The 26,238-nt window shown below is 38.6% G+C and overlaps 1 protein-coding gene across 1 annotated transcript in view; it reads right to left on the reverse strand.

The window, feature by feature from the left end:
* TMEM131 (transmembrane protein 131) overlaps positions 1–26,238 on the reverse strand; it is a 97,108-nt gene that overhangs the window by 58,432 nt on the left and 12,438 nt on the right. Inside the window, exons 2-4 of the mRNA XM_082784885.1 lie at positions 19,073–19,134; positions 7,795–7,835; positions 247–315 (exon numbers count right to left, since the gene is read on the reverse strand). Of these exons, the coding sequence (XP_082641011.1) occupies positions 247–315; positions 7,795–7,835; positions 19,073–19,134 (172 nt within the window). The remainder of the gene's footprint in view (positions 1–246; positions 316–7,794; positions 7,836–19,072; positions 19,135–26,238) is intronic.

Here is a 26,238-nt window from a genome sequence, read left to right on the forward strand (position 1 = left end):
GCAGTTGTATAAGGACATACTCCAGCCCTGGGTACTCTGTGGAAGTGATTTCTACACAAAGACCGATGTGCAGCTACATGATGTTTAAGACCACATACACCAGCTCTCTTGAATGTGCAGGTCAACTACATGTACAGATGAGGTATCAATGCAATCTGTATACACAATCTTTTCCTCCAGTTTTAAATGTTCTTCGGATTTATTCTATTCGTCTAAACAAATTGATTAAAAGATTTGTCCACTTACTGTTCATGGAAATCTAGCATTGGTGGCTCGAACCGGAGAGGTCGGCAATTTCCCCGATATAGGGATACACTGCAAGAAAAATGAAAAAGCTGTAAGAGATACTGTAGATGATACATTTTTGCTCCCTTTCATCTTGAATTGCCCCGTCTTAGCAGAAGATTTATGAATACTAATAACAGCATAACTAATTCAACAGAAGAAACAGCCTGACAAACTTGCCCAGTCAGAATATCAATTTTACCAATATTACATGAATATGTCGTGCCTACAAGAAAGACTACCCAAGAGTACAATTTTTGGAAATGGATATAATAGAAACATCAGTCATCACTATTTAGAGGAAAACTAAGTATAACAGTAAATTAGACAGGTTTATATATTTTTTCATAGCTATATCCAAACATCCTCCTCAGAATACATAACAAAGACATTCACATGCACATCATAAGTTTCTCTACTTACAACCACCCTAGCACATAAACCATCCTGGACCAATTTGCTGGTCCTGAGGCCACAAAGGAGAAACCAGCCCATGTCTCTACTGTTAAAATTTCTTCATCTCCAAAGTACAACTACTTTGCTCTAGAAACATTCCTTGGCTTTGCCTGTTCTAACCTCCTGCTGGTAACTGTTCTGGAGAATGCTAGCAGATGAAGGCTAAAACTTAAATACCACCCAAACAATCCAGCAGTAAAGACCATAAATTATCTGGAAACATTCTCTGGTACTACTTATTTTACCAGAACAGTCGTAGTCAGAGAGCACAATCAATAAGCCACAACTTAAGAATACAATGGCAGTTTAATTGACAGAAACATTTTCTCGTTCACAATGAAGCGACTGCAACCACACCTCTGCATCTCTGTAACACTCTTGTCTTGAACTGGGTAAAATTAATATCCACACAATGAACATACAACAGAGGACAATGTAAAAAGAAACAAACAGGAAAGGCTAAAGATTGGCTCAAGATCTATGACAGCTAAATAGCTCAAGATCGATGGCTCTGCTTTTTCTTTAGATGCTTCTTTTTCTGATAGTAGAACAATACTTTGCTTTCTGATCCTTGTTTTCTGACTTGGCATTAACAACGACAGACTCCCGAAAACTGAGTTGCAACCAAACATCCTGAGTAAACAGAGCTGCTCCAAAGGCCGCCAGGGCAGCAGAACCACCCAACTCTGCCTCCACAGAGAGAAAAGCGGAGAGGTAGGAGATGCCTTGTGGTTGGGCTTATGACAACTGAGGTCTTAAACTTGATCAATCGAAGTCCATCCAGCACACTTCCAGGAAAACAAATTATCAGTCAAATTCAGATGCCTTTCCACAATCCAGAACCATTTAAAGAAGTTATTCAGAGGAGTAAAACTTCAAAAATGGGTATTAAATCTTCCCTGTATTCTCAAATAGCCTAGATTTGGGCAGTGACAACACCACCATATTTTTATAACAAATTCAAGAACTCTCCATGATTCACTCCACTATTCTATAACAGAATCTTCCCGCTTCAAGTATAACACATGTGGAATAGGGAGGTCTACTTATGCTGATTGTTATATAGCTCTCCAGGTTTGGATGTTGAACTGTTTTCAATGCTACTTAGAGCTTAGCCATTGAAAATAGCCTTATTCACATGATAAAACTAAAACACTATTTTATACTTACTCTTATCTCAATAGACAGCTTTAGTCACACACTCATCTCAGAACAGTAAAAGTGAAGGTGCAAGACAAACAACAGGAAGAACTGAATTCAAGTTTACAGAAAATAACAATTTTTGCTACTGTCAAGTGCTGCTATGACTTGGAGTATTCAGAGAGCACTTGGGTATACCTTCTCAGTCTAATACTAAACCTCACAGGAACATGTGCTCAGCAAAACAAAAGTTAAAACGACAATTAAGTTGGAAAATTATATTAGCATTAATATTATGAAAGGATAAAATGAGTTTAGAACAAGTCTTCGAAGTGACCAACTCACTTTTCCACATTTATTGTAAAATTAAAAAAAACGTTTTGAGTGCACTTTTTAATTGAGAAGGTTAAAAAGGCCATGCACCTCTATTATCAACATAGTCCTAACACTAAATGGAACTACTTTCCTTCTAGAATGATTGTTAAATCAGTTCTTTCAGTAATACTCTATATATTTCTCCCTATTTTAAACCTCTGAATAGTCAGCCATGCAGAACCTCTGTTGTTGTGTTTGGTTGTTTTAACAAAGAACATATTTCTTGGTAAAAGGAATTAACTAAAAAATTTTAAAATTATGATTTTAAAATCATAGTCATTATCAGAAATATTTATAATATTTACCAAACTGATTGCAAAGATCAGTATTTCAAATGCATTGAAAATAGTCAAGAGTCACTTAATCTAATCGCAACAATCAGGACATACGCAACTCTTCACATACATGTAGTTTAAGTATCTTTTTCTCAGAACTCACAGCTATGTTATCCCGAAAAACCACTTAGCACAGAATTTTTAAATGGCTGAATTTTGGTAATGGCAGCTACATCATAACAAATGCCAATTATAATAAAAGTAACTGTAGTAAGGTTCAAATGGGAGCAAACAATATAGGAATTCCCAAACTTTGTCTACTGAAAGGCCCAACATGAGTCAACTTGTAGCAGACCTACAAAACGATGGTAATGTCTGCTCTGCTGGGCACTTGCTCACTGAAGGCTGGATACACCCATGGGTAGGGCAACTTTACAGCATAATGACATTTAAGTTAATTATTATGCATGCATGTAGAGCTATTGCTTGCTTCCCAGACTAATATAAGAATTTAAACATTTTTTGTTCCCTACCCCTCCAAGTTGTCTAACCTTCAAAGTGCAAAGAACATGAAAAAAAGATGCAACTGAATGAGAAAGAACTCCTGACATCTGCCAACAAGCTCCAGCAGACAAGAATTAGCCAGAAGTAATCTGAGTCTATGAAGTTTCAGGAAAGTCTAGTTCCTCAAAGTGGTTTAAGATGGTCCCTACACTTTTACCCTTCTGTGAGAATTTTGACTTTAAAAGTAAGACTTGAGAGTAAACTACAAGCAGTCCTGGAAAAAAACATTTCCCTCACCGTACCATCCATTCTGTCACCAAAATGAGAAAGCAGCATCCTACAAGATGTGATTGAGAAAAAGTAACAAACTCCCAATAAGTTTGATCACAGATGCAGTTATAAAGATGGTTAAAGTATCAACACCTGGGAAGAGCATAGGTGAAATGGATATCCATCAGTGCCGAGATACAGTATTCTATTATCTACGGACATTCTGCAAAATTTTATTAAAACATTTTGCTGCTTATCATAGCATGCTACATATTCAAGTTTAATCACCCACGCACACATCTGCATTTGGACACAGTGCTTGTCAAACATAATAGAGTTCTGCAAAGTTGGGCAGTAACTGGTTTTCTGTATTCTTGCTTTACCTTTCTAGCTGTTCTGGGATTTCTGGAGGAGGTCGGTGCTCTGTGGAATCTTATCTGTACCATCTTTAATTGCTACTGAGGAAAATTCAAATCTAACATTACTCTACATGTATTTTTCCCACGTTACTTTTACATTCGTTTAAAGGGTTTTACTTCCTTTCCTGTGCCATAAATCAGCAATAAAAAGAAAAAGATAACATCATTAAACCGTCAAATGGCAAGAAATTTCATGATTTTAGCAACACTTAGGCTCTTAGAAAGCCACTACGCTTTGTTATTTCTACTACCACAAAATAAAATGAAAATGTCTCCAAAAATAACTATGTGAATTTTTAAAGTAACAAACAGCCAAATTTCTCATTATGAGTACTTTTTATACCAGAATGTCCTTGAAAGAGTCACCTAAAAGCAGAACATTTTTGGCTAAAATAAGTAAGTAACCAATCACATTTCCCTGACCACATCCAGAACTTGTAAATGTTAAAAAAAAAAAAAAAAAGTAAGGTTGAGCAGCAAATATCAGAAGGTGTATTTAAATTTTTATAGTTAAAAGGATTTTAGAAATATGGGTATTAAAAGTAGCCTCAGGGAGAATGTCAGCTCCCACAAAACATTTGACCCCTTAGATATTTGGCAGTAGCCACAGCTATAAGCGCAGATGAATAAAGAACACTAGCAAGAAAGGCTTCTCATCAACTACATCCAGCTAGTGGCTGCCTCAGTTATGCCAACATCAACCCTTTATCAGGAAAACATACTCATAATATCAAAAGTTAAAATCCAAAGTTTTCTTCCTGAGGGGTTGTCTGGGGAAAGGGTGGGGAAAAGATGGAGAGAAGCTTGAATAGATGCACTGTAGCCTGATCACAGGCAAGAACAAAACAGAAATTAAACGGCTAGTTCGTTTCCCTCCTTCCAATTAGTGGTAAAAAGCAAATCAAAGAAATTAATAAACTGCCTAGGTGGGGAAGATCTACAAGCCATACCAAGGATTATAATCACTAATAAGGACTGTGAAGGATAAGTCATCTATAGAAGTTAAGCATGTGGAGGAGACACTCAGGAGATTTCAGTACTGCCATTTAAAAAAAATCACCTAGAAAGAAAATACCTATAAAGAAAAATGCATGCAAAAGCAGTAATGGGAAGGGTGGGGGATGGAAATTGCACATTCACTTTGCAATATGGTATTGAAAAGTTTGCAATGCTGGTCTTTATCACACTGCGACCGAACAACAAATAGGCCAGTGATCTGAAGTGGAATGGGCAGTTTGTATGTTTCTTTTATAATGTGAAAATGAGGAGATTTTTCAAGTCTGCAAAGCCACTGTTTTTATTAGAACACACTCTAAACCACCACAACTTCAAACACAGAAAGCTATCTTCTTGGACAAGAAATTAAAAACAAAAAAAAAGAAAGTGGAAGATCTGTAGCCTAAGCCTCTTTCTCAAAGACCACTAAGAACAGGTCTAATGAGAAGGGAACTGGGGATGATAAACTCAACATGAGTCAGCAATGCACGCTTGCAGACCAGAAAGCCAACTGTATCCTGGGGTGCAAACCAGAAGAAGTGTGGCCAGCAGGGCAAGGGATGTAATCTCCCCCCTCTACTCTGCTCTCATGAAACCCCACCTGGGCCCTGCATTCAGCTCTGGTGGCCCCCAGCGCAAGAAGGACTCAGAAATATTAGCATGAGTCCAGAGGAAGGTCACAAGGATGATCAGACGGTTCCTATGAAGGCAGGCTGAGGGAGTTAGGGTTGTTCAGCCTGGAGAAGAAAAGGCCCCAGGGAGAACTACATTATGGCAACCTTCCAATACCTAATGGGGACCTACAGGAAAGTAGGGGAGGGACTCTTATCAGGGCGTGTAGCGATAGCACAAGGGGTAATGGCTTTAATCTAAAAGAGGGCATGTTTAGATTAGGTATTATAAATACATTCTTTACTGTCAGGGTGGTGAGGCCCTGGCACAGGCTGCCCAGTGAAGCTGTGGATGCCCCATCCTTGTAGGTGTTCAAGGCCAGGCTGGATGGGCTTTGAGCAACCTGGCCTAGCAGAGGGTGTCCCTACCCATGGCAAGGGGTCTGGAACTGGATGATCTTTAAGGTCTCTTCCAATCCAAACCATTCATTGATTCTGTGACCACAAAGTTTCATTGATTCTTGGGAGACAAAAAAGTTGCACATAATCCCCAAGTCCCAGTAAAGGCACCTTCTTTTTGCCATGGAGGCACAATGATTTAAACAAGATATTATTCCACTTAAACTCCATAAAGACTGACTCTACATAAGATAAAATACATTAACCACAGGTGTTATAAGTTCCATCATTATTCCTTGATTCATGTTTTCATCCTTGCAATCTGACATATTGCAGCACTTACAGCTGTAGCATACGTGTAAAATTTATGCTGCAGCATGAAGTGGAAAGATTAAACCGAGAGACTTCACAGGCAAGAAATGAACAGGCAGAAGTCCTGAAGGGCAGAGAGAAGCCTCCATTGTTGGGGAGGAGGAAATAAGAAAGATGTAGGGAAGGTGCAGCAACAAGAATTTTCAAGTTTTATGCAGACTTTTTTGACTAAGTCAAACTTCTTTAATTAAAAAGCAAATGAGAAGTTGGGATAATACAAGTTTGACAAAATTTACATTACCATAATACAGAAATTGCCTCAAGCTTCAGATTAAAATATGCAGTAAGTGCCTTATTTCAATACATAACATTAACTCTTCTCTTTTACATTATCACAGTAAAGATAAAGTGAACTTGTATTTTAATTTCATCTGAAGTGAAAGACTTGCCACATCCTCATAGATTTTTCATGTTCGCTCTTTCCCCCTATTACCCTGCTTTCCAAGTTCACTTAGAAATCTAATACAAGGTAAGCCAAAACTTACAATATTTTCATACAAAACAGAAGATTTACATCACAGGATTTATGTCAATGTCTAATCAGGAGGCAGCGGAGTCTTGCAGCAAGTGATACAAATAGAATGAAGGCTTTTTAGGTATAAATTGAAAGAAGTAATGTTCCTCCCCCCCCCCCCCCCCCCCAAGATTTTTCAAAACTTCTTGCAAAGAGATGCTCTTAAACTCACACTTAGGCAACCTAGATCTATATACATACCAAAATAAGAACTTTTCATTAAATCCTCTGAAATTAAACAGTTTAGTCCTTCCCCTAGATTTCTTTGGGAAGAAATGGAAACAGCCTGTGAAAAAGTCTAGCTGTATTTCTTTAAATAGCTATGTTGTACATCCCATCTTGTTGAATGCTATTGTATAAGAAAAATGCTTCATTATTGCCATTCAATGCATACCATTAAATGCAAGGGAGTGTTTGAGGAGTCTTCAGAAAAAAAATTAGGGATGGGGGGGAGGGGGAGGAAGAGGCCCCTTTTGCTTCTCTGATACTACACATGCAAAGTTCTTTGCAAGAAAAAGAAAAGTATTGGAAGTAACATCAAAATTGTTCCTCAAAAGGACCCCAGAACTTTAGAAACAGGCAAACAAACCCAATCCTTTCTTAATAAAAGTTCAGTAAAATGATACAAAAATCTACAAGCAGTCTCTGAGGGAGAGTCTCTCTCCCCTCTTTATTTACTTAAAACCACTCTGTGGTATGTATTATAAACTGAATTAAAGAATTGAACTTATTGATTCTTCAATTTCTTATTTCATATGCTAAGTGATTTAGCTGTCCTAGCCTTCTCAATATTAAAAATACTATTACTCACACAGATACAATGGGTATTTTCAGTGTAATAGTGGAGCCTCCTATTAGCAAGAAAACCCCTATCAAGTATGAATAAACCAAGTGAATCATATTATATGCATAAAAGGTGTGTCCTTCCTCACACATTCAAAAGGACATAAAATGAAATATCTAAGCAGAAGCATTTTCTCTATACACAAGGACTTTAAATGTAAAACATTTTCTAATATTTTTGTTTTTAAAATTTTCTCTGTACAATACAAAAAATTGAAAGGTTACAAGATCTTTACTTGATTTTTGTTTACACTGCGACTTCATTATTCTTACAAAAAATATTAACAATCTCACAATAGGATGTCTGCATTAAACTTTCAGACAATTATGCTTACCTTTTCTGTTGATATGAACTGAGGCCTATAGTTGTCTCAGTCTGTAACAGAAAAAAAAAATAATTGAAGAGACTGACAGTATTATACTTCCTGGGGGAGGGGGGGGGGGGGGAAGCAACTGTTACAAGTAATTAGATCAGATTTTGAAAGACAAAAGAGGAAGTTCTGATCTGGAGCAGAAAATGCAAATTGGCTTTTTTACACTTAATTACTTGAAGAAATTAAGCCATCAGCTTCTATCCAAAGACAACTTCGCCCCAGATGAGAACTACCCACAGTTCCAGTGACAGGAACTGCTACGAACTGTGAGATAAGCAGTAACTAAAAACATGAAAATTGAGAGAAAGAAAAAAAAAAGACAACTAACGAATAACTTACCATAGACATAATAAAAATATTACAAGAAAGACACAAAACAAGTAACAGCCAAGCAATTATCATACTGATGTAATATAACAAGCTAGAAAACAAAGATATTATTAGGAAACTTAAATGTCCTTTGCAGCTAACTATCTTCTAGCCTTTCTTCTTCATACAACTTTACCACCTCTCTACTGGACATTACAGTTAACTACCTGAAAGGAAGGAGGTTAGGTTTTCTAAGAAATTCCAACTAGTTTAACCTTACTTGCCTAAGAAATCCCAGCTAGTTAAGAAGGCTGTGTATGGAATGTCCGCTTTGAAACATTAAAATCATAGAATTGAAAAAATCACAGGATTGAAGGGGACATTGAAGATCTAATTCCAACCCCCATTCTCCCAAGGGACACCTCCCACCAGACCAGGGTGCCCAAAGCCCCATCCAGCCTGGCCTTGAACACCTCCAGGGATGGGACATCCACAGCTTCTCTGGGCAACCTGTTCCAAGGCCTCACCACCCTGACAGTAAAGAATTTCTTTCTAATATCTAATATAAACCTACCCTCTTCTAGTTTAAAGCCATTATCCTTGTCATATCACTACACTCAGATGCCTTCTCCTTCTTTCCTTTAGGCCACATTTAAATACTGGAAAGCTGCTATGAGGTCTCTCTTCTCCAGGTTTAACAACCCAAACTCTCTCCGCTTGTCTTCATCCGAAAGGTGCTCCAGCCACCTGATCATCCTCGTGGCTCTCCTCTGGACTCACTCCAATACATCCATGTCCTTGTGCTGGGGGCCCCAGAGCTGAACGCAGCACTCCAGGTGGGGTCTCACAAGAGCAAAGCAGAGGGTAGAGAATCACCTCCCTCACCCTGCTGGCCACACTTCTTTTGACATGGTGCAGGATACAGATGGCTTTCTGATCTGCTTCTCATCAACCAACATCCCAGGTCCTTCACCTCAGAGCTGCTCTCAATCCGTTCTCCACCTAGCCTGTATTTGTGCTTACAATTGCCCCAGCCCAGATGCAAGACTTTGCACTTGGCCTTGTTGAACTTCATGAGGTCCACGCAGGCCTACCTCTCAGGCTTGTCAAGGTCCCTCTGGATGGCATCTCTTCCCTCCAGCATGTTGAATGCACCACACAGATAGTCTTTTGCAAACTTAACTGAGGGTGCACTTGATCCCACTGTCCATGTCACTGACAAATATGTTAAACAGTGCCAGTCCTAATACCAACCCCTGAGGAACACCACTCATTACTGATCTCCACCTGGACATTGAGCCATTGACCACAACTCTTTGAGTGTGACCATCCAGCCAATTCCCTACTCATTGAGTGGCCCATCCATCAAATACATGTCTCCCCAATTTAGAGAGAAGGATGTCACATGGGATAGCGCAAAATGCTGTGCACAAATCCAGATAGATTATATCAAGTTACTCTTCCCATGAAGATACCTACTTTTAAGAAGTTCTGTCTTGCCATAGGGTACAAAGATCAAATTTAGGATTTCAGTCCTTCTCAAAAATGCCATTTATGTTTAAGCCCAAGAATATTAATCTTCTGGGAGAAGGAAAGAAAGGTTACAGGTTTGATAAATGCCTATGGTGCACACCTTGACCCACCTGACACAGTTCACACTCCTAGTAAAAGGATATCTGTTCTCAAGGGGAATGGGAATTTTTTCATATTGCATTTCAGAACTGAAGTCATAGCCCTTGGGAAGTCATCGCCCTTGGCTGGGCCACTGACTTCTATTTCAATTACAAATTACACTTTCTGTCCTTCTCTTTGCTAGGAAAATAAAAATCCTTTAAAAAATACCAAAGCGTGAAAGTGTGAAGAGACCTACAATTAAAGAAGCTATATTTTATTTTGCTTTTTGGAGATGCTTAAGAAACTTTACAATTACTACTAATAATAATTTACTTCACAAAAATAATGCTTGATTCACAACAAGGACCAAATCCTTACCAGTGTCCTTGAAAGTGCATTATTAACCCTAATTAAATAACAACTTCCTTCCAATAGTTGATTTTTCTTTAGAAATTAAGTAAGCTTCATAACTAAAGCACATCATTAAACTATTAGCACTTACCTAACAGTCAGACGACGGAGCCAACAGGCTCAGATCCTGTGACAGGGCAATCAAAATAGTTGCTACCAACACTGCCCCATCCCTGACAACTAGCTTTGGCTCTAGCAAGAGAGCATGTTTTTGACTATTTGGGAGAGGAAGTTGTCTGTTATCTACTCTCTTAAGCATTGTGACTGGTGGCCACTATTCCCTAATACTAGTCTTAGCTTAAGACCCCACACAGGTCAACTTTTAGACAGAAAGTAGTGGAAACTAAATTTAACTCAAGAACATAGAGGAACAAATGGAAATACACATCATTAACAATAGCTGAACTACTGCACAGCTAGAGCTGTAGTTAACTATTGGGAGTTAAATTCTCTGGCTGATTTTACACACAAGTTTTCCCTCCTATATTCTGTAACTACAGATCTGCCATGAAAATATTAGTCTGTACATCAAGTTTAAAGTGACAAATCATTTTGGCAGGGCATCTTAAGTTTGAAACATTTCAAATATCTTCTTTAAATTAGAAGCACGAAGTAAAAATATACTGAAGACTCATGCTTATGAAGCTTTTTTTTTCCTTAAAAATGTCTGTTAAATACAACAAAATGACAAATTGATTTCAGTGACTTTTTGGGGGCTTGAAATCCAGGTCAATCAAGAGCAAAGACACAGCATACCAACTTCAGCAGCTCATCAGCTTAACCATAGCATCATGGAACTAAACCAAAAATAAATCTCATGTGGCAGTTTCTATAATTATCACTCATTTTTATTACATGTCAATCTTTATAGTCTTGCAGTAAACAAAAACATACAAATGCGCTGCATTACATGTTTTAAATTACTCTTATTTGATATTCAAGCAAAATCATGGATTTACTATGTTGCAGTCTGGCACGCTATGTTTCCTGTGTGAAAACTACACCCCCTTTCCAAAAACTGTTAAACAAATACCAAGAACTGAAACAGTGAATCAGATCAATCCATTATATAAAGTGTATAAAGTGAATGTTTTGTTGCGTACTGCTGGTTTTTCAGGTAAAAAGAACTATAAATTAACCTTTTTAATAAATACAGCTTTTTCTTTCCTGCTGCAGAGGATAGACCTATAATACAGCAGTACAAGAAAGTGATTTATAGGAAAAATATATTACATCTTATCTGTACAGGAGAAGCACTACAAATAATAAAACAGTACCTTGCAATGGCAAGCTTAGTACAGATCCAGAAAGCTGCATTTGAACACTATTAGTATTTCAATGGATCTTATAAACTAAATTATAGGGGAAAAATACAATTGGAATAGTTTTCAGATCCAGCTGACTGCCTAACAACAAAAAAATAAGGTCAGCATGAGAAAAGCAGTAGAAGATATACAACTGAGTAGGATAATGAAGTGGGAGAGGGAACGATCAGTACTATGGGCTTTGAAATCCTCCTACCCCAAAAAAGCCTGCGTTCAAGTCTTGGAAATGGACTGAAAAATTTGAAGGCATTGATCAATGGTTTCAATACTTGGAACAGCTTGCCTGCAGGGGCTTACACCCTCAAAAAAAGATTTTGCACAGAGAATCTGTACCTGAAACCATGCCTTCCAAACTCAGTAACAGTTGTGGGATGATCCAGGACAACTGTCTGGCATACAAAAAGAGTCGAAAAAAACCAGACCTTACAGCCTGAATGCTGCCTCTAAACAAGGGGGTTAACTGTAGCTGGAAAAACAAAACAATCCACAAAACCCAACCACCACCCAATTTTACTATCTCACCGGGTTGTTATAACTGCTATTCTTCAGTTCTTGGTAAGAGGTCACATTACCTAACACTACATTCAGTTATCTAAACATAGGCCTCTGCTGCCGCTGGAGATCAACGTCCCATGGCAACGTGCCTGGTCGCAGGCTGACAGTCCAGAAGGGTGCCCGGTTTCCCCTATGCCCTGTGCCATTATCTGCCACGTCCACGTAGATGTCCTGGATAGTCCAGGGCATCTCAAATAGCACCGGTTACCTATGTTTAGACAAATGAATTAAAGCCCTAATGTCTTGAACAAGGTTAAAAAAGGGTGAAGGGGGGTAGGGAACAAGTGGAAAAAAGCTCTTGATCAAGACCTAAGGTTTCTGGACACCAAACGTATTTCTTTAACGTGAAATTCTCTACTACAAAACCTTTCTGTATTCCTACCTCCTTCCAGGTTCCTTTTTCTGTAAAGATTCAAAATATTTTTATCTTATAGTAGGGCAGGTTTCTACTCATAGCAGAGCTACGTGCTGATTGCAACTAAATGCTGAGACAACTACAAAACTGATACACAGGTGGCACCTTAAGTCTTCATTGCTGCATTCATCAGCTCTATGGCAAGTAGTAGGATAATTAAAATAAAATTATTGATGAATATCTTGCTTAAGGTAATGTAAAAAAAAAAAAAAAAAAAAAACACAGACTGCTGTGATATGGGAAGTAGCTGAAAGTGGACTGAGCATGAGTCATTCCTGCCATGCACTTTCATGACCCAAACTCAGAGAAAGAAACAAAAAGCATCAGTTGACTTTAGCTGATGCAACACATGCTTATTGACAGTGGCTTTACAGCAGTCACTGGCTCCTGGGCTGCAATTAATGATTTTTTAAACTAAAGCCTGGGGATGGCAATTCTTCCTGCACAAGAAGAAACTGCCTTTTTTTTTTTTTTTTTCCATTAAAGGAGCAGAGGGACATCAGCTACTCATAAGCAATGGTGAAGAACTGAGATGACGGCTGTTCTTTTTGTAATATCACAAGCATTGAAATGGAGCTCCAGAGGCCAGCTAGTCCAATCCCCAGCTCAGAAGAGGTCCAGTTAATGCAGGTCACTCACAGCTTTTGGCCACTGGGTTGTAAATATCTACAAAGACAGAATTCCTACAATTTCTTTGAGTAACCTAGTCCAGCGTTTGATCAGCCTCAGGAAAAAAGCCTTTTTCCCCTCACATCAGTTTGGAATCTCCCACGCTGCAACCCGTGTCCAATGCTGCTCATCCTTCCACTGTTCCGAGTCTGACTCTGTCAAGTGCACGCTGCCCTTGTGGGGCAGCACGGGGGAAGTCACATCCCTTATCTGCTGGCTCCCTTTTTGTTCATGCAGCAGGCAGTTGGCCTTCTTTTCAACAAGGGCACATGGCTGACTTCTGTTCATCTTGTTTTCTACCAGGACCCATCCAGTTGTGTTGCATGGTGTTATTCCGTTCCAGCTGCAAGTCCCTCTGAATGGCAGCCCTGCCTTCTTCCAGCGTATCAACTACTTCGCACAATTTGGCAGCATCCACAAACTTACTCACTGCTCTCTCCCTCATCATCCAGGTTGATGAAGACGATGTTAGGCAGCACTGTCATAAATATCAAGCTCCAAGGAACATCACACAACTGACTGCCGGCAGAACTTTGTACTGCAGAGCACACTCAGAGAGGTCAAGAGTCCAGCAAACTTTCCACGTGCTTTTTTTTGTCCACTTATGCAGCCTCTATCTTAGCAGTTGGGCTATATGAATATTAATGCAGATCATGTCAAAACCATGTTTTAAGTCAACATACAATGTGAAAATCTGAGGTAATAAAAAAAATATTTCCATTTTACACGTGAATCTAGTCACCAATATACCAGAACCAAACGGTTGCCACTTCTGTTGAGGTGGTAATTCTAGATTTACCATGTCATAACGAATGAAGTACAGATCCTGCGGAAAATATTGAAATTCCTCCAGCAAGCAATAGCAATGCTGATTTCCATGCATGTAACTGAGCCCCTTAGTATTCAGCTTCCTCATGTCAAAGCCACTGCAAGTCACATTACGGTTCTCTCTACTTGATTTTAAGGACACTTAAAATCAAGTGCTTCCGATTACCAGCTTTTGTGACTAACAGTTCATAGCAGTTTATCAAATTAACAAGTTTAGCAAATACGTATTAACAATATATATCACACCATTCTCTCTTGCTATCTCAGCTATTCCACAATACGAGTAAATAGCAGTAAAAAAATTCTAGGAGTTAACCTGTAAAAAAAAAAAAAATAAATAAAGTAGGGGCATTTCATATCCTTACTGTGATAATCTTAAGTATAACGAATGAAGTATTTCGTATCAGACAATTTGAAAATGAGAGTTCTACCATTTTCCTTTTTCCTTGTAAGAATATAACAAGAATTACTTTCCAAACGCTTATCCTCAGTGGAAGATCACTCACTATTACGCTGGAAATGTGAGATAACTATGGCAAGAGATCTCATGATAAATAGTTCACAAAAGGCTGTTTCCCAGGTCAATCTAAGAGCAAATGAAAACTTTGTTCTGAAACACAAATTTTGCATTACAGTTTACTTTTCACAATACATTCCTCAAAAAGTTAGGCTGTGTGTTACCTTCACATGAAAGGATAACTGCAATTGTTACTTTTAATAAGTTATATCAGCACTCCTAATATTTGCAGATGACATCAGTCAGAGGGGCTGGAAGCATCTGTCAGGTCTGGATGAGGCACTGAAGGGGGGCCTGAGACTGACAAGGTGAAATTCTGCTGAAGGAGAGCTCAAATATAAAACTGGGAATAACTGCCTAAGCAGTAGTTCTAAAGAAAGAATGTGTCTGAACTCAGTGAAATGCAAACTACATGAGCACACAAGATGCTGTTGAAAATGTACATCTCATTTGGAATTATTAAAACAAGTGTTATTATGCAGGGAAGCAACTACTTTGTCCTTTTGCAAAACCTCAAATCATTAATGCCCTGATTAAGTGCCATGCCTCAAGTACTGGATTCCTATTTGCCTGAGCACTAAAGAAAGCGACCCGGTGTTTTTAGAATTCTGTATAAATAAGCTATAGGTATTTTTAGTACAAAATGACCATAACAAAGAGGCAGGAAAAAAAATCAACTCAAATATGTATTAGAAATAAAAGAAAAGCAAAATTAACTTAGGTATGAAACATATGTACTTAGGGAAGCCTGTGAACATTACTTCACTGGAGGTTTTAACAACAGGGGAGAGAAGCATCTGCGCCAAGGGCAGTCCATCTACTCACAACACTACCCAAATAAAGTACCAGGTGATCTCCTGAGGTCCACTTCAATGAAATCTATGGCTGCGAAGTGCCAACCAATTAAACAGACTTCTGCAAATTGCCTACTACTGAAGAAACCTCCGGGTATAAATTAAGGAGAATCTTGTATTGAGCAGAAGACAATTTGCATTAATAAAATTCTTATGCAATGCTCCGGATCTAAATAAATTACTTCAAGAGTTCAAAAAAATTGTTGGGTTCTTAAGGGGACTGAATTACGTGAACCAAAGATGGCAGAAGGAAGTTCTCCCATTAGATCCATAGGCAGAAGTAACAAATTTATTCAGACATAAACCTTTAAGCATGTATGTTAGAGAATAAAGTTCTCGCTATTGCTCTGTTAAGGCTACTTGGTGGAATATTGTGTTCAACCTGAATATTGTGCACAGTCTGGGGCCCCTCACTACAAGAAGGTCACCGAGTTGCTCAAGTGTGGGCAGGGAAGAGCAGAGAAGCTGGTGAAGGGACAGGAAAACAAGACTTATGAGAAGTGGCTGAGGGAACTGGGGCTTGAAAAGAGGAAGCTGAGGGGAGACCTCATTGGTGTCTACAGCTACCTGAAAGGAGGTTGCAGTGAGAAGGATGCTGGTCTCTTTTCTCAGGTACAAGTGATAGAACCCAAGGAAATGGTCTCAAGTTGTGCCAGGGCAGGTTTAGACTGGGTATCAGGAAGAATTTCTTCACAGAGGAGGTGGTCAAGCATTGGAACAGGCTGCCCAGCAAAGTGGTGGAGTCCCCATCCCTGAAGGTATTTAAGAGACATACAGATGTGGCGCTAATGGACAGGGTTTAGTGGTGGGACTCGGTAGATGGTTGGACTTAGTGACCTTAAAGGTCTTTTCCTACCCAGATGATTCTGAAATGGAGAACTCTAATCCATCTAATCCATGTACTGGTAGCCCACCCTCAAAGGTAGTCTTCACTTTGCTACAGTTACCCATTAGCATTAACTAATGACATTTCCATTGCCACTTCATTTTTACTAAATGCAAGTGATTTACCTAAATATGTAAAAGAAAAATACCTTTTCAATAACTTGAATCACTTTAAGTCAGTCTGGTCAAGCACAATTTTCCCAATGCATTTTGCTTATTTTTGAAAAGAGAAGTCTAAAATGTGATTGGTTTCATAACATGCAATGAATGTTTGACAATAGTACCTAGTTCCAGTAAGTACAGAAACAGTATCAAGAGGATATACTCTTAACTGGAGAGAGGTGACAGCAATTCCTAACAAATTATGCAGGACCCAGCCCTTGATTAGAAAGCCCCTTATTTAGAAAACAATTCCTTCAAACAAGAAGAAGGCCTGCTTTGGCTGAAGGGATACCAAATTCTCCAATGATAGAAAAGTAAACCAAGATTGGAGATGGCTTAGACGCTATCATTTATTGAATATTATTTGCTTTATGCACAATTATTTTTGATATTTAAAAAAATAATTTGAAGGTCACATAACAACTAGACAGTAGCTGATGTCTAGTACTTACTAGTACGTCACTGTATTTACTCTGCAATGATGGATGATGTAGAATCAAGAGACATTTGTGAGAAATTACAGAAAGACTAAAAAAGAAACATTCAATGACATGCAGTAGGATTAAAACTTTAGGAACTGCTGTTCCCAAGATATAAATCTGTTTTTACAGCAACAAATTTGCTCTGGTCTTATTTCTTAACCGCACTAGGCAGTCACAAGAGGTCACCATCTTAAAATTGACAGAAAAGGAAATAAATTGTAAGCTACAGAAAACACGCTGTATCATTCTGTTTAAAAGGAACTGGCTTTAATTATGTAAGAATTTTTGGCCTAAAAGCCGTAAGTAATTAATAACATAATATCTACCATATGAACCAATTATTAAATTTTTTGTCTCTTGCTGTGTTTTAAATTAAATATTCAGTGATGTATTAGGAAAAGTGGAAGCCAAATGCAATCCAAAGCACTGCAAAGTTTACACTGTCAGTGTTTGACTGTTCCACCCTCATATTTAAACTAACTTTTCACTGTTGCAATGAAGTCAGAACGATTAACAATTCATTTTACTTTTCCTTCTCATTTTTAAATCAATTATTGAGGTGGTTCACAGCAGCACCATCCTAGTTTTGAGAGCTACAGCAATTAAATGTGCTAATAAATAAATAAATTTCAAAATCTGTAAGATTAATTTTAATTAGTTAAGTAAGGAGTCCTGTGGAAAAAAATGCCTAAAATGTAGATAGCTGAATTAACTACATCCTTTTCATCTCAAAAATTGGGCCAACAACTGTCAGTCATTTTTATTAAGCCACTCTTGTCAAGCAAAATATATTCTAATCTAGTATGCAACAGAAATGCAGCTAAGCCTAGTGATTTTTTTCTTATATATTTATACTGATATGTGATATTTCCATGCAAGTTAAAGAAATATTGAGTCAAAAATGCAGTAATTGAGACCATAACCACTGTTTGGAAAGTTTCCACCATTCTACTCTAAGTCCAAAAATAAGCCTATGTATGTATCTAGTAGAGAATATATTTAGTGTGTGAGAGATAACTATTTGATTAGGGACCTGATTTTGGGGTGGCTTTTTTGGTGATGTTTTATTTTTTGTCTGTAACCTTTTCAATTGTCAGTTTGGATCAATTTGAAGGATCTTACCCTTGCACAGTATAATCTTAAAACCTGAAATAAGTTATTTTTGACTTACTAATATTAAAGGCCAAGCAGTAGAAGAGGAAAAAACCCCACAACTTAAGAAATTAGATGGGGGTGTGGGGAGCCCTCACAACTCCGAAATAAATAATCACATCATGAACCCAAAACTACACAGCTTTCACATTTGTAGACTCTTCTGGACTAGACAGGAGGTAGGAACTGTAAATCAAATACTAACTAATGAAGTTAAACACAGTCACCTGACAGACACATGTTAATTGTTTAAACAATTACTGTTGTTGGCTGTTCTCCCCTCCCCATAAATCTTCTCTCCTCCCTTTCACCTACTACAGCTAACATCAAGGAATTTTATCAAAACATTCTCACCATACATACTATCCACAGGGCATACTCATGAAATTCTAGTCAACAGAACTTCAAAACTCAGTAACTCAAAAGCATTAAGCCATGCTGCTATGTCTTTCAACCCAACATTTATCACCATCTCAAAGTTTTAGTACATATTCTATTAAAGTTATGTATTTTTCAGGTGTAGTGCTGCCATTCTTGTCAGCTTTCTTTTGGCACATGACAAAACAGACAAGATAGTATTTGCAACAGCAGTCACCTCTCTTCATTGATGTGAACTTTCTTTAAACCTGGTGGTGACTTGGTGCCAAGGTCTACATTTACATTAAGGAATCCTGTAATGTCTCCCAATTCCTCTACCTGCACTATCCAACTGAATCATGACTTTATATCAAGATGAACCTTAAACACAAGGAAACATCCAGCTTTCCAGGGGCGGTGGGTGGAATTAAAAATAAAAGGGAAACCTGAACAAGCTGACCAGACAAAACTTGTGGTAAGCTCCATCAGTTTCCTGACATAAGACCAGGGTATGAGAGCCTCTGGACACACCAGTGCATACTGTTGAAAATAAACCTGGAAGGCCAAGAAGTTTTTGGACTAGCTGAAGTTCCATGTTTATCTGTCTTCAAAAAAAATGCTTACCCATGAGTTTCAAAAAAACAGCCATCAAGAAGGAGATGGTGCAACACTGTTAATTTAGATCATTTACTCTGAATACATACCTGCAATAGGTCTCCTTCATCAAAACGTAGCATTTCTATTATGCCATCCGACTGGATGAAAGCTATAAAGAAAGACAAAAAAAAAATAAAGTTACTTAACAGAAAAAAAAAAACATCTTGTTATTAACAAGAATCACACATCTAAAATCTGCAGTACCTTGTTTTTTAAATAAGATCAGAACCATTAAGGTTGGAAAAGCCCTCCAAGATCATCTGGTCCAACCACCCCCCTATCACCAATGTCACCCACTAACCCATGTCCCCAATCACCACGTCCAACCTTTCCCTGAACACCCCCAGGGACTGTGACTCCACCACCTCCCTGGGCAACCCGTCCCAGTGCCTGACTGCTCCTTCTGAGCAGAAATGTCTCATTGCCAGCCTGAACCTCCCCTGGCGCAACTTGAGGCCATTCCCTCTAATTGACGACCCAAAATATGAATGCAGAGTTTAACAAATCAGCAAACACAAGCTTATGATATTAATTATCTGAGAGCTCCACGATGGTCACATTAATAAGCAACACACTTTGTAGATCAGTCTTTTAGCACAACAATGCTTAACTTCAAAGTGAACAATTTCTTCTAGGTTCCCTTAAAAGATCAGCTATATGATGCCAATTCAGTATTTTGGCTGGTATGAACGATGGGGTACCTAAAGAAGTTTAATGCACTTAAGGCCATGCTGAATTCTGACACTTAGAAATGGCATTTCAGTTTCGTAATCCTTACATCTAAAAGTCTTAACTGTACATCTGGAAAACCTTGTTCACATTGTTTCCTAATCCTCAAGAAAGCAACAACTCTCCCCATCTTGACAGTAACATAATAAAATTTGCAAGTTTAGAAATATTTGTACCAAGAACTTCCACATGACTCAAGTCAATGGAAAGCTCATGCCTCGGTCACATATAGGATACACAAATTTAGCATTCCTCCTCCACTCACTTCCTCTAAATGTTTGGTTAAGTAATTGTTCTCAATTCCTCTGAAAAGGGAATGCTCAATTCCTCTCTGTAGGGAATGCTGTTTTCTTTGAAAGACAAAGAAATAAGGGCATTGCCCTTCCTGTAAAATATAATAAGCTGTACAAGAATGAACATGGTTAGAGAAGAAAGCAGTTCAAAGAGATCCCAGTTTTACCCCTCAAAAGACTATGCCCCTCACATACAAATCACAAGTCTTTGAGATAAAATACAGTAACAACCTCAAGCCAGAAAAGTAAAATAAATAAATAAATAAATAACCCCTCCATATAAATAACTCATACTCTCTTCTACCATCCTTTTTCATAACTGTCTTTAAAATTAAGTTTGATGAAGTTTAGAGAGCGAGAACACACAGCTCTCTGCAAAGAGGCACAGCTTCAACAGGAAGAAGCTGAAGGTTTCCAGTTCACAGAAGCACACTGTGTGCTTCCAGAAGATATTACTGCAATCACAGTCCAAAAAAAAAGGGGGATTTGAATCTTCATCTCCCCCTTTAAAGTCAGTGTTCTAACAATTACAATTATAAGGTCACCAACATTGACACTCTTCTCTGATGTTTCACAAGAAAAAACAAAATATGCATTGTTTTCAAATGCTACTTAACATATCCACGTTTGCACATCCCATTTCAGGTCCCTAGCTCCCCCCATTTTCTGATACATCCTCCTAGAAAGTACACTGCTCCTGAACCTTGATTTCATATGTTCAAAAGTAAAAGTTAGCATCAACCAAAGGTTGCTGCTGCCATCTCCAAGCATCTTTTTATGCAAAACAAAAGCAAAAAAACAACGCCCCAAAACAACATGATGCATTTATTACACGTTATTTTTCAAGCTTTGGAATTGTGAAGCTGAGTGAGGCCACGCTGAGGACGCAGCCCCAGCTCATGCCGAAGGGTGAAAATCATGGTAGAGGGAGAGGCGGGCTCTGGCTATGAAGGAATGCACAGCACACCAGGCGTATAACAGTGGCATGAGCAGGACTAGTCATCATGTCAGCAGTAACTTACAATTTTGTGTATTTATCATTACCTTAATAACTTTCAAAACAAACAAAAGGCATCCTTAAGGTAAGAATTGGGGTATTTGTCAATCCTTTATATTGAAGAACTATACAGAACGCAGGGGTGGAGGGAAACCACACACACCAGAACAAAACAGCATTTTAACAGCTGTTATAATATCAAGTCCTAGAGTTCATCAAGATCTGTGCTTTTAAAACTTAAATTACTGGAGCAGATCTGTCAGTTTAAAGTTTAATCTGAAAAACAAAGAACAAGAGGATTCTTCTATGTGCACTGCCGGTTGAATTGACATTTATGTCACTGTTTATATTTGCCTTTAAAACCACCCAAAAATCTACACAAGAGTTGGATCACAGAAAGAGTGAAGCTCTGACACATTATGTTTAAAACCCAAGTACGACAGTTGATTGGGATTTCACAGAAAAGCCATGCCCATCCTCCGAGCAAAAAATCCAAGCTACGGATTAGCTGGTACAGAGGGAAAATTCTTCACTTTTAACTTAGGGAGACAACCAGAACGAGCTGATGTTTTCTAATGTACAACATTGAAAATAAGTTTAACAGTGACAGTTTCATAAAATATGAGCACCCCTTTCCTAATAGTGAACAGGAATTGTACCTCTGAGGTTGGGCTTGTTGGTATTCCTTTAGTTTTCTAGCTTTCAGCTCCAGAGATGAATAATATGCAGAATGTGACTGTGACATCAGGTGGGAAAAATAATAATTAGAAAACAGCTTTTTCTATTCACAATCTATCATCAATCAGTAAAATTCAAATAAGTTACTTCTTCATACGTACATTTTTACATCAAATTACAAATTCTTAATATTTTCTCTTAATATTTTCCACGAGGATTTTTTCCCTCTATTTTAAATACGATAACACTGTAGGTACTACACTTGAGCAGCTCGAATGCAGGCAGCCCTTCTGCAAACACTTTTCTCAGCCACTCCACTGTTATTTCACCTTCGGTGTACCTTACGAACAAAGCAGCAGATGTTGCAGACCATTTTGAGCGGATGACACTGTTAAATAGAAGTGCCATTCATCATTGTATCATTTGAGAACTGTTTTCCTAGGGCAGGTGACGGTGCCAGGTGAAGTCAGAGGCACTGCAAAGCTTGGCTGCTGGCCATTTCACAGCAGTTGCTTCTGAAGGCAGATCACGAAGCAGTTTCTGCGGTTATACCTTTTACTTTGTTTTAAGCTAACTTTCAAGCTTCTGTTGGTACTTTATCAGTGATTTCATCAGAGCAAGGAAACGACACGTAAATACCTTCACCTTCGCGAGATGAAAGCTCGGTTTTGCAACCGACTCCGAATTCAGGCTGAAGCAACAAGTCACCTCATTCAAATAAGGCAAAAACAATTACATTTTAAAAAACCTCCACAGGTGAGTCAAAGGATCGCCCAAACCCCAGTATGAGCAGCTCTCAAACTGCCCGACATGGCCCACAGTGGGGACAAAGGCTTCTTCAGACATTTGCCAGAGTAGCAGCACGCTTCCTTCTGGGTACGTGCCCCTTCCAGAATTAGAAGCAGCTGCTCACCACTTGGACTTGCAATACCTGAGCTAAACAAGTTCGCAAGGCAGTGGAAGCCCAAAAATAGCCTTTTCTGTCCCTTTATACAAAATATGTATGTCACCAGTGGAGAATAGGCTATTACCAATGCCAAAGGACTCTGCCAGCAATTAAGTGTGAGATCATCTGGGCACGCTGCATTAGGTGAACCATTCCCCACACTACAGAGGAAGAGGGCTGCTCCTACAGAGTCCTCGACAACTTCTCCTGGAAAAACTCCTTCTCAAAGTCTGTGCTGATACCATTGCGCCCCGTAATCAGCCTAATATCGCAGCCAGTCTCTAATACAAAAGGCAAACATATCCTACTACTGTGGCAGAGTGAACTGCAGCACGATAAGAACTGCTGACTGTGCCTCTTCAGCCACCCCTGCCACATGCCTGGCAACTGCTGTGAGAGGGGCACAACATAACATTTGGGGTAGGAAGCATTTCAGCTGTCACGGCATGATCCGCCACGGCGCAAATCAGCAGCCAAGAAGCCAAATTACGCATTAGGAAAATCATTTCTTCCTGACCCTCCAGGCAGCTGAAGCCCTGAAGCCTGATTAATAGTTATTAGTCAAACTTAAGTGTTATTAGCAGGTTCAGGGCCCAAAGAAAAAAAGGGATGAATATTCAAATCCACGTATTTCAAGGCCAGAAGAATCAGTCTCCTTTCCTCCTTGCCTATGCCAGAGTATTCTCTAAAAGGTAGACACAGATCTCTCGAAACAGACAGCCTGTATCCTTTAAAGCACCCCAGAAAGCAAATTTAAGGGATTCAGGAGAATCCCTTACAGTATCTGTCACTCTCACTACTAGGACATGACATGATTGCAGGGTCAAGCTTTGCAGCTTCCAGCTTGTGGATCCTGTTTTCTTCCTTTCAGACAGTAGGTTAGTATTGACTGAATAGATAAAATAAGCAACAGCAAATGCTAAAAATACTGTTTCATTTTCTGTTTCCAGTTTACAGCCCTTAAAATGTCAATTCTTTGCTTAAGTTCGCTTTCCTATGAAAAACCCATAAAAAGATATCATAAAATAGAGACTATGAACATCAGTCTTTCCACTTGCTCCAAACGTCCCTTTTTTTTTTTTTTTTTTTTTACAGAGCCTTTATTAAGCCTTTTCAAACCCTTTAAAAGAAAAAAAAAAAAAGAAAAGCAGAACAAAAACCCACTACCACAGCTGTACTCCTCCTCCACCCCAAACCACAGTTTTCTTTAACAGAAAGGCGCTGTGTAGTCGTTATTACCAGTAGATTTTAAAGTGTTTACCCCTTTTCAACAATACCATAGCACCTGACGATGCATCAACACCTGAAGTAACAGAACTGGAAACATCACCTCGGCCAAAATGGATCCTGAGTTCACTTAATGTTCCTAAGTTTGTATAGCCAAGAGACATGTTTGGCTCAAATACACTCATATTTTAGTTGTCTCTGGTTCCAGCATTTTGTATTTCAGCTTAAAGTGAAAAAACTTTATAGAGACCTACCAAGTAACAAAACCCTAAAATCCTGCACTTCTCCAGGGTAAGATGGAACTTGGTATCAAAATCCCGTTAGCCAACATCAATCTTTAGATATGCCTGCGTTACATACAGCAGAATAAATTTGCATGTAATGCGAGACCACTGCATACAGCAAGACTCTCGGTGCGTGACGATAAAAAACATTCTCCATGGTTCATAGGTTATGAGGCCTACTTCTGACTGAGATCTGATTTTTAAGGTGGCATTGCACGGTTTTCTTTCATTTAGCCACTGACAAACTACTTTGGTTCAATAGGATTGTATGTTCTGGTATATAAAAACACTATTCTGAAACATTAACTTAGTTCTGCAACGGCTACTCCAGACCAGCCTTCATTTGTTTTTACATTAAGCATCATTACCTATGCTCTTAGATGCTTGTAAGAAGTATTTTCTCCCTTAACTCTTATCTAAACCAATTTTCTAACTCTTTTATAAGCTGTGTTTATAGATCCTGGTATCATCTACTCCGTGGATTTTCTCCAAATTCTGCAAATAGTGTCCTAACTTACTAAAATAAGGCCAGGTTGATTATTTAAATCTCTCCTAATTTACAATAAGATTTTTTTTATTAAAAAAAAGTCCAACTTCTAACCCCTAGTCTCAATGACTAAGCTCACTTCAAGCGAAGTGTAACCACAGGAGCCAATTACAGTGTGCTAAATGCCATGCACCTCTGTCTACGTAATTGTAATTACAGCATTTGTATCACCACCAGTTAAACAGCACAACTGGAACTGGACAAGTTGGTTTTGAGCCTTTGACTATGAATTAACTGCTTATGCACAACCACACAATTCCAATCATCCATCCTGAGCAGTGGAAAACTGAGCAGCACATAAAGTACAGGCAGTTGGGTATATAATGATAAATAACATTATTATGAAAGAAAAAATCACATGGTAAAAATTAAATACCAGACCGATAAACAGCGTTGAGCTGTAATGCAGGTGACCATTTTTATTGGCTTCAAGAACATAAAGGTCTGGTGAGCCTCAAGAAACACACTTCAGTTCAGCATTCAACACTATAAAAGCTGTTTAAAAAAAACAAAGCCATCTCTCCAAGATGGGAGAGTCAGTGTTCTTATCAGAGAGTCAGTGTTCTTATCGGTCTGAGCATCTGCCTGCATCCTAACTGGTGACAGTTCACTGGAAAGGTGAAAAATCGTTCTCTTATGTGCCAGTGAACTGCAGGCAACCTGCTCAGAGAGACTCCCCAGCCAGTGTGCTTCCTTTCCAGGACAATCCTCTTGCAGTTCCACAGCCAATTCATTTGCTTCTTTTCCAGTGGTCCATAAGGAAGGGAAATGGATCTGTTTTCCAACAGACCTCAGGAAGAGCCATCACAGCCAAGGCTGTAAATACATGCGAAGCAGTAGAGATCATATACAAAAATAATTTATTTTAACTCCTTTTATATAGAAATATATTCACTCTGTTATCATCCTTTAATAAAGCCAGCTTGCTAATTTTGTTTGTTTGTTTCTGTTGACATATTAGGCAGCTGAAGTAGGATTCCTAGATAATGCACTTCAATCATCATGTGTTGCTTTTTGGTTTTGTATTAACCTAAGTAAAAAAAAAAAAAAAAAGTAGACTATTCATTAAGAACACCCTTTTGTACTATCAATTATAAACATTCGTTTTTATGACTTCAGATAACAAACACTCTAATAAGTGTTTATGCACAAACCTACGCCCAAGTCCATACAAGCTAAACCAACAGAGACAGGAGATCACTTGCACCGCAACACCTGAGTGCATGAATCTCGATTCCACAAGAGTGAGGGAGCAAACAGTTCGAATTTTATTGCACACAGCAGCACAAATTTGAGTCTGCACACCCAACTAAATCTGCATGTAATGCTTTGCTAACTTGTTCGTGTGTCTTTTCTGATTTCATTTATAAGACAAGCTGCAGGCTAGTGTTCTTCATACAGCCAAGATCTTTCCTAGTAAAGCTGTCACACTGAATTCGACCACTCCTCTCTTTCCCACTTGCTAAGACTGATGCAGATTTTTACTAACTCAGTTATCAGCTCGGTTTTAAA

This window comes from Aythya marila, assembly GCF_965140915.1.
Source record: "Aythya marila genome assembly, chromosome: 1".
Lineage (NCBI taxonomy): Eukaryota > Metazoa > Chordata > Aves > Anseriformes > Anatidae > Aythya > Aythya marila.